This window comes from Lycorma delicatula, chromosome 8 (assembly GCF_047948215.1).
Source record: "Lycorma delicatula isolate Av1 chromosome 8, ASM4794821v1, whole genome shotgun sequence".
NCBI lineage: Eukaryota > Metazoa > Arthropoda > Insecta > Hemiptera > Fulgoridae > Lycorma > Lycorma delicatula.
Genome location: NC_134462.1, coordinates 22,044,142 through 22,059,220, shown reverse-complemented (window position 1 = coordinate 22,059,220; position 15,079 = coordinate 22,044,142). Strand labels below are relative to the sequence as shown.

Below are 15,079 nucleotides of genomic sequence, written 5' to 3'. Positions count from 1 at the left end.
GCGACCGACATGTCGGATGCAAGCAGAAATTCCATCCACAGAGTGGAGATGGTTGTTATATCTGCAGAGGGTAAGGGATATGCCGATGTGCTCAAAAAAGAGGGAGGCCATGGTAGTTGAGGGAGCAGAGGTACTCTATATGAGAAAGGGCCTGAGGGAGGAACTGGAAATAAAAGTGAGTGAAAAGAAGGAGACTTCCAGTACCATCAGAAGGTTGATACAGGAGAAACTCGCAGGTGCTAAGGTGGTGAGCAAAATCTGGTGGTGGTGGCATCTTTTACCAAGGGCAGAATGGCGCACTCCTTCATATATATGATCATGGCACAAAAAATATGCCAAAAAATCTCAAACAAATTCTTTGTAAAGCTGTGAAAATGGTTAATTATATTAAAAGTTGACCATTACAGAATAGACTGTTTGCTAAACTAAGTGATGAAACAGGTGAAAAGAAATAAAATCTCTTCTTTTCCATAGACGTCAGATGGTTATCGCAGGAGAAAGTTTTAACTAGGTTATTGGAATTGCAAGACAAATTAATAATATTTTTCCAGGATAAACACCACTCTCAATGTTTTATAGAATAATGAGTATAAGTCACTGTTGGCTTACTTAGTTGATGTATTTTCACATTTACATGACTTGAATGTGAACTTACAAAGACGTGATAAAATCATTTTATTAATGACAGACAAAGTTCAGACTTTCATTAAGGGGCTTTTTATTTGGATTATTCACCTTCAAAGCAAAAATTTTGATATGTTTCCATTCATTTCCATTCATATTAAGAAAAGTTTGGATGATGAAGAGACTTTTATTTACCACAGTTCTGATAGCATGAAGGTGCTGTCTGTGAGCTAAAAATTCAGTTGGCAAAGTATTTCCCGGAAGATAATTATTATTTCTCGAAGAAATGGGTACTGAATCCATTTAATGAAAACATTGCTAAGCTACCAGTTGATATTCATAACCAACTCATCAAAATGTCTGCCGATAAAATGTTACAATTCACATCTGAAGATTTAGATATGTTTAAAGTCAAATTTAGTCACAGAAACATTAAAAATATTAATCCCTTTCGCCGTGTTTTACCTCTATGAAAACGGTTTTTTGTCTATTTTTTTTTTTTTGGAGGGTGAAAAACATTTTCACATTATCATTGCTCAGAACAAACATAATAAAATATTACAAAAAAAAAGTAGTGGAATAGAGATGCACGGCCTTAAGATATAGCAAGATATTCGACAGCATACTGTTTCTAGAATACCTTGGATGTTAGCTCCTAATTTAAATTTGCGATGCAATGTTGCATAACACACACAGTCCACAAGGATGTGGTGTATCTTTAGTTGCTGTGAACACAAAGTGGTGGTACACTGAGTAAGATTTGTGTGTCCAACTTGGAAATGGCAAATAACAACGTCCTTTCGATGATTTCCGAATAAAGGATTCAATGGAAGCACAGTATACTTGATGGGTTAGAATTTATTATTTTCTGCAGCAGTTCAGTCACCTTGCCACTTTCTTCAAAGAGTGTATTTAATATAGAATTAATAAAATTGGTAGTAATAAGAGTCGTAAAAGACGGTTGGCTACATGTGTCTTTAGCAGCGGAATCTGCACGTTCATTAACTGGGATTTCCACATGGCTAGGGATCCAGCAGAAACTCACTTGTGTGTTGTGGCAGTTCAACTCAGTGATACATTATGATTTCAGTGACAATAGGATATCTTAGAATACAAATCTTTTAAAGCTTGGAATGCACTATTGAATTACAACAAATAAGGATGTGACAGTATGTTTGGTTAATGATATTCAAAGCCTTATTGGTGGTGTACAGTTTCTAAATATAGGAATCATCTTTAATAATTTGAAAACAACTTGCTTTTGTGTGTTTCTAACATAGATCCACGTATGGAGAAATTTTTAATTGAAATACAAATGCAACCATCTCATTAATTTATTTTGTTTACATGTGTACTTACACATTTGCAAGTACACATTTGTATTCGCACACTTGTGCCGGCCTCCGTGGTGTGAGTGGTAACATCTTGGCCTTTCATTCAAAGGCCCCAGGTTCGAATCCCGATCAGCATGGCATTTTCACACATGCTACAAATCATTCATCTCATCCTCTGAAGTAATGCCTAACGGTGGACCCGGAGGTGACAAAAAAAAGTGTTTATAATAAATGATTTTTTTCTCATAAAATAATTTCGTTATTGTTTAAGTCTAAATGTCTATTTGTTTAAGTCCCCAGGTTGAGTAACACTACATTAGACTATATTTAAGTGTACTATATTTTCTAGTATTCATGTGGTTAATTCTTAGTTGTCCCAACATGAAAAAACTGAGATAAACTAGTTTTCCCTAGTTTGCAAGCTTTCAATGAAGAAGTTCTATGAACGCCCAATGAACTGCGAATTCCCAACCTTGTGATTTTAATCTATTTATTCTATTCATCTAGTTCCTTTTGATAATTTTCCTCTTTTATCCTCAAATGACTATGTCATCTGTATTCAACAACTGTGTTCCAGATTCTGAACCCCCTCTCTTTTACTTTTTTAAGTATTCCATATGTTCCTAATACAAATATCAGAGGCACTTCTCTAATGATTGAGAAGGCTAATTTAGCAACCACCCTTTCATATTACTGTGACCCCCCACCAGGTTCGGAAACTAATATAGACTAAGCAAAGTTCTTACTGTTAAAAATTTATATATATTAAATAGAATTTATAACAAAAATGTTAGCTATGGTATAATTGCACAGGGTCAGCTAAAAAAAAAAAAAAAAAATATCATAAAGAAATTAAAAACTATACATAACAAAATAGTAAAAATTAAAAAAAAATCAAATAAAAATATTAAATTATCATTAATTTATTTGAAAAATATGTATTAGAATCTTTTGAGTCATCATTAAAATGAAACAGCTCTACACTATGTAAAAACTTGTAATTTCTCTAATATAAGATATAAATCCAATCAATTATTGAGAATATATAAAGAAATTGGTAGGAGGAATCATAAATATATTGGTATGTATTATTTTAATAAACTGCCTCTTGAAATTAAAAGTCTAGAATCAAGAAATTATTAGAAAAAGGCTTAAGATGAATGAACTTGAATTAAGGCTACTTCACACTGATGAATACTTAAATGACTGTATTGGATGATATCATTATTTTTGTTTTTAAGTTCTAGTTTTAAGTTTTTGTATTTCTTTTTCTTGTATTTTTTTGTATTTGTTCACCTGACTGCGTACAGATGCCTATTTATTAAATAAATAAATTATATAGCAGAAGTGACAAAGGAGAAACAAACATTGAGCTTGGGAGTTTATTTTAAGAGATAGAAAGATATTTTTGTTTACAGTTGTATAGTAACAGTATGACGTTGCACATTCCCCTTTTATCATTGGTGCATCTATAAATATAATATAATTATGTATTTGTTACTCTAACCTATAAACAAAGATGACATACATTTTTAAAATTTACTCCTGCAAATTCTACTCACTATGGGGTCTGATATATACTTACTTATGCTGATATACTTACTTAACCTTGAAACAAACAGGATATTCAGCAGATGTAATTATAATAATAACAGTAAACATGCATAAAAAATTATTTTTTTGATAAAATGTTGATAATTACCTATCATTGGAAACATTGAATGGATCTCTGTCTGGAGATTTTGGTGGTGGTGGTGGTGTATCTTCCTCTAAAACATTAATCACACCAGCTTTTCCTAAAAGTATTTTAGATTTTTTCACATGAGGGTGTGGTATTTTAACTTTAACAGGTGTAACAGAATCAAGACGTTGTTTAGAAGGATCTACATCATTAGGTATGCCAAGAATAATATTTTCATCATTTGGATCCAATGTTAAAATTTTTGGTTTTGGTATATGTGTCATAGCTTCAGCATCCCAAATTACTTCATCTTCCCACATTCCGTAAACTAATTCTTCATTTTCAACAGGAAATATTGAATACCAAGTATCATCACCATTTTCTTCTCTGCCACTGGGTGGTTTGTTCATCATTCTGCAACAGATAAACAAATCATAAATTATTGTAATAAATAAAACATTCAATTATCATTATAAGTGAGAGATTAATGATCATTACTGGCCAATTAATCAGGTTCTTGCAGTATTATAATTATGATAACCCTGTCACCAGCTGTATGTTTGTGCAGGTCCAAAATGTTATTACCGAATAATTGCACTGCATGTTTGTAGGGTTGTTTTACAAAGTTTAAAATTGAACTTGATATGGTTATGCTGTTCTTTCAGATCTGCCATTGCAAAATTGCAATCACAAGCAAATGTGATGATCGAAAACTGCTTGCCACAACAAATGCATCCATCCACTTACACTGGAGCAGCAAGGCATACTTATGAACATACTTACTTACGAAGGATTTATTAAGCTGTTATCAAAATCATTTGATTGTATAAAAATTTCTGGAACTTTGGTAGCATCTCATATAAAGATCAAATGCTCATAGCAGAGGTAATGAATAAGACAGTTGATATAAAAAGCTAAGGGCAAAAAAATGAAATTACAACACATTATCAGATTTTAGATTAGAAAAAAAAATTTAAAGCATGTTTTATCAAATAATCCCTGGATTTAATTAATTACAACTTCGTTATATTACCGTACTGTACTATACAACCCACAGCAAGTCAAATTCTTTATGGAATTCATAAATAGAAGAACATTTAGAATATAAATTAAATACCAATTATTAATTTATGAAGATTTTATTAATAATTTACATACTTGATGAGCAGTTTCCAAAATATTCCTAAATATACCTCCCAGATCATTCTATAATTTATTATTATTATTATTATTACAACTGTATGTTGTACACATTATTATTGTTATGGATCCCACAAGGAATCATAATTTATTTTTTTTAAACGTTACAAAAAATTTTACTTTCAAGTTACTTGATGTATTATAATATATATTCTGAAAGAAATTATGACAGTTACATAACTTCCAGCACAAAAATTTTGGAAAGTCCTTGCAAACTCTTGTAGGAGCATTAAAAAAAAAAGGTTTAAACACATGAAGAAAATAATCTCACAGAAAACATTTAAAAAATTAACAGGTAACCCCTTAAACTAATCTGATGCCAAATTTCCTTCTGCCAAAAAGTATTCTACTATTTTTACATAAGATTAACATAACAATACCAAGAAAAAATTCATAAATGAAAATCTGAGCATTAATGAATACAAAAAACATTTAGGAAAACACATGTTATTTTGTCCAGAACAGTGCAAATCATTAAAAGAAACATCAAAGGCAAAGAAACTGATGAAGGAAACAAATTATATAGAAAACAAAAAATATGGATGAGGTACTTTTAAAGATCTATTATGAAACAAAAATAAAACTGAAAAATATGAACTTTATTTATTACTTACAACTCTTCAAGAGATTCTGCTGCTAGTGACTTAAACCACACAATGACATTTTTTTCAATTAGTTGTTATCGTCAAACTTTTGTAATCAAAGTCACTGTTTAAGATGAAAAAAAAAAATAATCGCTTGGAGCTAACTCAGGGCTAAAGAGTGAATGATTTAAGATTTCCAATTTCCCAACAATACAACTGCCTCACTGTCTGATTTACTGTATTTGACCAGGCACTGTCACACAAAAACAAAATCCTGCAGGGTAGCATCCCACGTCATTTGTTTTTTATAGCTCTTCTAAAATTTTTAACATTCAAAAATACATACTGGCATTCACAGTAGTTCCACGATCACTGAATTTGACAAGAAACTAAATTTGAAATGCTCATTTGGGTAAACTTGGGGGAGCGGAGCAAGGGAGAAACAGTCAGCTGGGTGGTAAATATGCATGATCCATAACTCGGAGGAGCTGAGTTTGTCCGAGCAAGAGGGAAACAGTCAATTGTGCATGGCTTCTGTGTTTGGCTGGATTGATTACACTTTTAAAATTGATAAACTATAATCCAGATGAATATTATTTTCTAAGATTTGCATGCATGTGAGGTCCCCAGTTACCCACGATGCGTCAGAAGTTGCAAGAATAATTGAGGAGCTTTTTCCTGTTGGGGATGTTGCACTGGAGCATGAGGAGATGAATGTGGGAACAATGCCAATGTTCACAGTAGAGGAACTTAGGGCAGCTGTACAGAGAGTTCTCTTGGAGAAGGCACCTGGTCCTGATTGCCTACCAAATGCGGTAGTTAAAGTGGTAATAGTAGCTGAGCCTGAGACATTCTTAGGGGGTATATAATGTATGTTTGAGCAAGGGAATTTTTCCTGCATGGTGGAGGTGGCAGTGCCTTGTCTTGATACTGAAGCCGGGGACGGATTTGGCGCTCCTGTCATTCTACCATCCATTATCAATGATTGATACATTAGTGAAGATATTCGAGAGAATAGTACAACAATGACTCGCCTGCGCTGTGGAGGAGGCTGAGGGCTACGCGGCAATCAATACGGCTTCAGAACCGGCAGATCTCCTCGGCAGATACTGTAGCGAAAGTAAAAAGCTTAGCTGAGAGCACCATTGTGAGTTGCCAATACTGCAAAGGGAGGATGTACACTCTGGTTACACTTGATCTGCGTAATGCATTAGTCAGTGTGTAACCCATGTTACAAACAGAAATGTGGTGCAGGGATTTCACATACTGCAATATTTAATGTGAATTATTTGTTCATATCTTGCAGACAAAAGATTCATATGGTGCAATTGAGCGGCCAGTTGACAGGGGTGTTCCTCAGGGTCGGTCCTTTGACTGACCCTCTGGAATATTACTTATGATGGGGGTTTAGCATCCCACTGCCCCCTAAAGTAACAATAATTGGATTTGCAGATGACATAGAACTTGTCATAGAACCCGATATCCTGAGGGAGGCTGCCAACAAAATCAGGGACTCCTACACTGCTGTTGGAATTTGGATGGCTGAGGCAGGACTCAGCTTGACGCCGGAGAAATCCGAATTTGTGGTTATATCTTCTGCCAAGTATTTACCTACCTTGTCAGTTGAGGTGGATAGGAGATTAGAGTCAAAGAATTATAGCAGGAATTCTACCTAACTGTGGGGGTCTGGGGCAACTGCGAAGGAGGTTACTTACAGGAGTTGCATATAGCGTGCTGCTATACAGTGCAGAAATCTGGGTAGACATAGTGCGGTACAGAAAGTACAGAGGGAGGATTGAGGCCTTACATAGGAGCTGCTGCCTCCAGATTGCGACAGCCTACAGAACTGTTTCTCTGGAGGCTGCAGAGGTCTTGGCAGGGATGCTTCCTGTGAACTTAGCAATTGAATAGAAGAGAGAGGCAAGAGAGGCGATCAGGAGGAGCTGATGAGGGCATGGCATAAAAGGTGGGACAGATGTGAGAAGGGCAGGTGGACCTATAGAATAATGAAGGATGTTGGAAGATGATCCAGAAGAACCCATGGCTTGCTGGATTTTAATTTAACTCAGCTGCTGGCGAGCGATGGGGGATTTAGAGAATATCTATTCCATTTTGGGTTGGATTACTCAGATGGATGACTGTGAGGTTGAGGAGAAGGTGTTCCATGTGTTCTTTTGTTGTCCTTGTTAACACAGAAAGAGAGGAGATGATAGATGCCATTGGAAGAGACATAATGTTTGAACCAGAGGAACTGATGCGAATTATGCTGTATGGTGAACAATATTGGTCAGCCGTTTCCGGATTTGCAAGAGTGATAATGATGAAATTATGCATTATCGAGGAAAATTGTAGGCCAAGAAGGGATCCTTGGAGGGTGCAGAGGCGGAAAGGTGCGTGGCTGAGAGCCTAGGGGGTTTCCTGTATGTGTGGGGGTCACCTGGGTATAATGAGGTTGTGGGCACTCTGCTCCCGCATCAGATGGTGACCCGTGAGATAAGTATGCTGTAGTGTTTGATTGCCTGTGAGGTGTTTGTTTATGTGATTGGATGTGACTGATTGATATGATGTGATGTGTGGAGTGTGCGGCATGAGGTATGTATTCTGGAGTGATGATTGGATGTTGTGGAGTGTGTGGTGTGATTTTAGTTTGATGTGAGGTATCTTGTGGATGTGTAAGGTCGGTGTCTACAGACTGGTGTCTGAATTTGTATGAGGCCGTATTCCCCCTTCTTGAAGTAATGCACACCAGCTGTACCTGGAAGGGTGGGTAGCCAGGGATGGAGGTTTAGTCGGTAGTGTGCAGGAACACATACACATTTAATAACATCTAACAGAACCTGTTAGCAAGCCTAACCCTGCCTAGGCACCCAAAAATGGGATTCCTCCACCTCTTAAAAAAAATCATTCATTAAATAATATATGTTTCTATTTATTTATGTATATTATCTGTTCTAAAAAGAATTGTAATTCTACCAACCTAAGCATTATACTCATAATACATAAATGAAAAAATAAATTTTCAAATAACAAATTGCCATAGAATATTTTTACATAAATGTAATGATTACAATTTAGTATGTATAATTCAAAGTGCAACTTACAAATGAGGTTTATTCTGCTTATTCGAAGTATTCCCTGGATTAGCAATTTGTATAGTTGCCAATCGAACATTAGCACCTGGTATCTGAGGTATACCTTTACCAGGCTGACTGAATGCTTGAGCTGTACGATTACTACTACTAGGTAACCAACCTGCTGCATTTGTCTTACAATTCAATTTTTGTAAAACCTATAGAACAATAATATAGATAACAATTCATTAATCTATTAAGCATATATTTATTATTAAAAACTGACAATGCAAAAAGTAATAGACATAAGTGAATCTACAGTATCTTTGTTAATTAGGTTTATTTATCAAAAAATTAATGAAATTAAGTTAAAAATAATAATTATAATAAAAATTATTTGTTTTAATAATTGATACATCAAACTAAGTAAAACAGTTTGAACAAAATTATAATAAGCACATACTTAAAGAAAAAATTAAAGGTAAAGTTGAGAGCTTTAAAAATACATTTTTCCTATCAGTATAAGAAAGTTAAGTTGCACATTAATTTACTGCTATGGTGCGCTAATAATTTTAACATCAGTTAATAATGTAAATAATTCTAATATGACTTACTAAAGATCAACTACACTGTGGTTAAATGTTTTAATTTATTTCTAATAGTATCAGAACGCTGTAGAAAGTTAGTTCTGTCTTCTTGAACAAGAGGTTAACAATTGAATTTAAGACTAGCTGGTTACATTTTAATGCTAACAGCTTCTCAATGTTGTTACCTGATCACAAATCTGCTGTTGAGTTCTAATTAATATGTATTCATCTGTCAATCTGACAATGTAACATCTTACAACACAAGATACACAACAGCTTACAGGCCTTCATTCAGTAAAACCGTGCAGGATATCCAGACTTCTGGAAAACTGTATGAAATCATTTCCAATACTAAATAGAAAGGAAAAAATGCATTCTTTTCTTTCCTCATCTAGTATCTAAGTAGGAGGGATGGATTCTCCAAGTTATCTAGCCATTTTTTTCTTGGGCCTATTCCCAATTATCTACCAATTCAATATTTTTGTTACTGATCTTTCTTCCCTCATTATTTTAATATATTCAAACCATCTAATTTTACTCTCAGTACTTTGTACAACACACTTTCTATGTTTGTGAACATTTGCTTTTTCTTAACACAATCCCTGTCAGTCTTGGCAAACCATGCTTGTAAGAAGTGTCATCCCCGCAAATTATAGCTTACTTTCTTCCTGTTGTTTCATAACCAAGCCTTTGACCAAATATCAGAATTGATGTGAAGTACACGTTTAATACTTGCACAACATTACTAGTGTAATTTTCTTGACTCTTCCTTACCTCCATAGTAATCCTGTTACACCATGACCAAAATTTATACTCTTTATTCTTCTTACCTCTCTACTGATCTTACTAAGCTCTGCCAAATACCAGAATTAGAACATTTTACCTCTTCAAGAATATAATTTTGTAATTTTTTCTTTTTTCCTTATGTTTATTTCTTTACTTACACTGACATCCCATTCTGCAATCCTTTCGTCCCAAACATCAAGACATTTTTGAACCTTTTTTTCATAAGGGTGAACTTTCACCCTACAAGAAAATGCTGCCAGGAAACAGTCATAATTTCCTTCCTTTCTTTTTTCCTAGTATTGTCTTTAGTACTTTACAATGAATGTTCAAAATGGAAGTTGTTATTATTATTGCTATTACTTTTTAGAAATTTTCAGTGCCACCAACTGCTATGGTCATTAGTCAATAACAACTACAACAGTAAGCTAAGAATTTGTAATCAGGATCATTTTACTAGGGTAATCAACTAGAACTAGTTTACTAAACACGACTTCCTAATTCTTATTTCACATGCTTCAACTGTTCAGGAGATGACAACTTAATGATATGTTCATCATATTATAATTATTTGGTTAATTTATACTCAAGCTGGTAATTTATACTACTTTTATTATTTTAAATGTTAATCTTAGTAGTTTTTATTTACATTTCAGAAATTAGGAATTTTAATAATTATATTTCATTAAATATTGTCTTAATCAGTATAATTAATATAAAAATATTAATAATAAGAACAATAAAAAAAACCAACTTTTGGGTGCTTTCGGCTATTTATATAATTGTCAGGATAAGATATTTAAAAATTAGTTACACATAGCTGTTTGCTACACCTTACAAACATAAATATTTATTATGACATTATACTTAAAAATTTTTTAATATCTTATGTCCTGACAAATGTATGAAAAAATATATATATATATAATACAGTGCTGTATTTAATGGCTGGCCACAAACATGTTTAAAAAATTTTTTAATGTTTTTTAAAGTTGAGGATTTTTAATTATTTTAATTAATTATTTGACTACATATATTATGTAATATTATTGTTGGGTAAAGTTAACAAAAAAACACAGCTCGTATTTGCCAAAAGAAATTGGACTTTAATGAGAAAGAAAACAACTGAACTTATGTTAAATCATAACCTTAAAAACTAAAAAGAAAATTATGAAAATAACATAATTTAATGATACATAAGAATATCAACTGAAATCAGCATATGAACAATGATATTAAATGAGAAAATACATGAATATACATTTTTAAATACACATTTTGACAATATACAATTTAACAACTCCTGAAAACAAGAGAACATAAAACACCTTATTTTCAATTATAAATTTAATTTTATAAATTTATTTTAATTATAAATTTAGAAAAACATAACATCAATAAACATAGTATGTCTGAAAAACTATTGCATTGCTGACAAATGCAGTAATATTGAAAATTAGGAATGAACAAATGTCATTAACTTAGAAAAATGAATTACAATAATTTCAGTATAAAAATCAGTTAATTACAATAATCAAATTGGAATAAGTAATAATATGTAAATAGAGTTCATTTTGGTAAATAAGCAATCTTGAAAATATAAAATTGCAAAGTCCTAAAACATAATTGCACATCAGGAATAAATTGTTTTAGGTTAATTTTAGAGCAGAATTATGAACACAGTTCATGAGTAGAAAAAGATTAATCTCGAGGATTAACAAGATACAAGATTAAATTGTAGAGTTAATTATCATAACTACAAAATTGAAATTAATAAAGCACGTAAAATAGGTTGCAGCTGAACAATGACACAACCTTATGTAAGTAACCTGTCGTGACTGTACTTAAGTGAGTAAATGGTTTTGTGAACTACACTTGAAAGTGAAAATGCATAAGGTACGATGAACTGAATGTTCCACAAATTTTTACTGATAAAATAACTGTTTAAACATAATAAATAATGAAAATTAGACTTGCCTGTAGCACACAAATATTAGTAAACGACGAACTCATGAATGAAGGTAAATGAATACATACAGTAATTCCTGGGCGTAGTCCGCCGTGGTGTATCAGGAATGCAGGGGTGAGACATGATGTAGAGTTAGGCTAATACGTAGTATCTGAGATATGTAGCAACGAATTTAGAGATTCTGCATCGGTGAAAATGTAACTGCAGTCTGAGAAGATTCAGCGTCGATAGAAATGGCAGTTTGTAGTAATTGAAGCACTTTCAACATAGACGTAATATAGTGAATTTGAAGAATAACTTAACAAAGAAACGAGGCTGGACGAAGTAAAGAAGTGACTGAGTCCATAGGTCTGCACACCAAGAAAGTCTGTCCTGGACTGAAAAAATGATGGCGTGATAAACATAGAAAATTGTGAAATCACGAAAAACTGACGAGTAGAACTAGAAAATATTTTTGACAGAGAAATACCGCAACGTTTATGAAGACAAAGAAAGTATTAACATTAAGCAAGAGAAAGAACGGCAAGCTGGTCCCCGCCCGGGGACCAGCCTATTCATCCAAACAACATGAAATACTGAACTGGAATGAACAATGCTGACGTAGTGAGAAGAGGGGGAAAAAGCACGCAATGGACAGAGGAGTGTGTGTGTGTGTTGACAACACGAGCTAGTGTGCTGGTATTGGTAAGACAAAGAAATTAGCATAGACGGGAAGTTTGGGTAAGAAAGAACATATCGAAAATTAATATTATAAGCAAACAGACCATTAAAAGAATTACGTAAGACAGATAAAAATTGTTAAATACGAACGAGCAGAGGAAATGACGTAGTCGCAGACAAAGAAATGTATATTTCTAGGAACTTGACAATATTGAAATGAGCTAACAAAAAACAGTTAAAAAATTAATGTGGTTAAATAGAAATTGCTTTTATGAAACATTGCAACCACAGCAGATAAAAATAATGATAAAAACATTATTGAAAATAAAACAACTTTACGCAAAATGGCGTAAACAATTATGTTTAGTGTTTTATTAATGTGTAATTAATTATTTTAATAGACTGATGATGAGGAAATTCCTCGAAAGCGCTTTTGATATATAGAAAATAAAAATAATAAGATAAGGTAAGAGCTCCTATTGATTCTGTACTTTGGTGGATTGTGATGAATTTTGTTTATGCTTTTAGAATATATATATTTTTTATTTTGCTGAAATTCATCTTTTTAATTTTCATACTATTACTCTGTACTGTAAAATTATATTAAACCACCAAGAACAGAATGTTGAGATAAGACATATCTTACCTTAATTTTTCATTAAAGTACTTTTGCAGGATCCCGCATCCTAATGATTGAAATAATTGCATTATTGCATAATAAAGATTAAAAAAAATACTAAAATAATGAAAATTGCATTTTAATTTACAAGAGTGCTGCTACCTCTTGCAGTTTTTATAAGACCGTCTCCCTCAAACACTATCTGGTGATTTATCAAATTGAAATTTTGACTTTTTCAGAGAATTCTGCTTAACATCATAGGCATAATCTTCTAATTAAAATAATGAAAAAAATTTATTATACCATTATATATGGTCTGAAAATGTTTTGTTAGCTAGTTACAACTAGTGAAAGATTTCCCCCTGACTTCTGCTCCTCTACTGAAATGAAGCACTACTGAAATTCTCAGAAGGTAAATTAAGATGTGAATTTAGTGGTTTCTTATGGTTTTTGACCTGAAAAAGTTTTTAAAATAGGACCCACAATTGTATTACCATTATTTTATTCTAAATAGGGTATAAATAAACAAAAAAAATTGAGTTCAAAAACACAGTTTTTCAACTTTAAGCACAAATAATCTTTTTAAGTTGTCAATACAAAAATAAATTATTAGTTAAAGAGTATTTAATTCTTAGAAAATTGATGTAAAGAAAGTCAATAAAATATGAATAATAGTGCAAGAAAATAATGTATTCTTTAATGCCGAACAATAAGTACCAATATGGAAAATACTGAATTTATATTTTAGACTAAAATGAATGGCATTCTATTATTGGATAAAAATGGTAAAAATAAACTAAACTTCTAAAACCAAATAAATTAACATAAGATTTTCTTATATTTCATCAACAGTTCAAAATGTCAATCATCAACCTGAAAACACATTTCACCACAAGTTGCAGATGAGATGGAATTTTCTAGCATTCATGGGCAATTTTTTATTTCTTCAATCGCTCATGTGATTCTTTGTAAAAGTTCATTTGCATGTTCAGATTTTTGTGCATACACTAACGCTTTCATACATCTTCACAAACAGAAATCCAAGGGATTCACATCAGGTGATCTAGCTGGGGATAGTTGAGGTCCATCTCGACCAATCAAGTGGTTAGGGAAATGTTTCATTCAATAATGAATAATAGGACCATAAAAATGGGCTAGTGCGCCATTGTTGGAAATACATATCAATCCTTTTACTAAAAGGAACATCCTCTAAAAGTATTGACAGCTCATTTTGAAGAAAGTTCAGGTAAACATACCTGTGAGTCTACTGTTGAAAATGTGAGATAACATTACCTATTATCCCACACCAGACATTTAATGAAAAACGGTGTTGGAAATTAGTTTCAATGGTTTCACGAGGATTGTCATGTTTCCAAAATATTTGTTTCATATACTGCTTATCCCACCTCTCGTAAATGTTGCTTCATCTGTAAATAATACCAGCGATGGAAGCATGTTGTTTTGTAACAACCATTGACAATAATTCAGCTGAAGACTGTAATCACTTTCTTCCAGACAATGAACTGGTTGAGGATGACACAGTTAGAGACCTTCATTGTGGAATATTTGCCATATACTGTTGCATGGAATCCCAAAGATAATCAATGAGAATGCAGATAATCAATGAGTACTAGTAGCTGTACTTCGCTCTATCAAAGTAAAATCTGCCCATTCACATTTGTTTTCTGTTCAGATATTATATTAAATGTTCTACTTTCCCTTAGGTGCCAGTGAGTATCTGCAAATACTTGCCGGTTAGGAGTGTTTGGATTGGGAAATCTGCCAGGATATTCTTTAATGGCTTGTGTAGCATTATCGTTACAAGATGAAATGAATGTCGGCATATTCCTGATTTGTAAACTTATACAGCATTTCTCTTTTACTATAAAACAAATCACTAACTAATTATTATCAATAACTTTTAAAATCATTACAAATGAACTACTTACTTCTCAAAAACTAATTAA

The 15,079-nt window shown here is 32.7% G+C and overlaps 1 protein-coding gene across 4 annotated transcripts in view; it reads right to left on the bottom strand.

The window, feature by feature from the left end:
- Window positions 1-15,079, bottom strand: part of Taf1 (TATA-box binding protein associated factor 1) — a 141,902-nt gene that overhangs the window by 73,838 nt on the left and 52,985 nt on the right. For all 4 annotated transcript variants that reach the window (XM_075372406.1, XM_075372405.1, XM_075372407.1 and 1 more), the window contains 2 exons: window positions 8,525-8,712; window positions 3,661-4,053 (listed from right to left, as the gene is read on the bottom strand). In XM_075372406.1, the coding sequence (XP_075228521.1) occupies window positions 3,661-4,053; window positions 8,525-8,712 (581 nt within the window). The remainder of the gene's footprint in view (window positions 1-3,660; window positions 4,054-8,524; window positions 8,713-15,079) is intronic.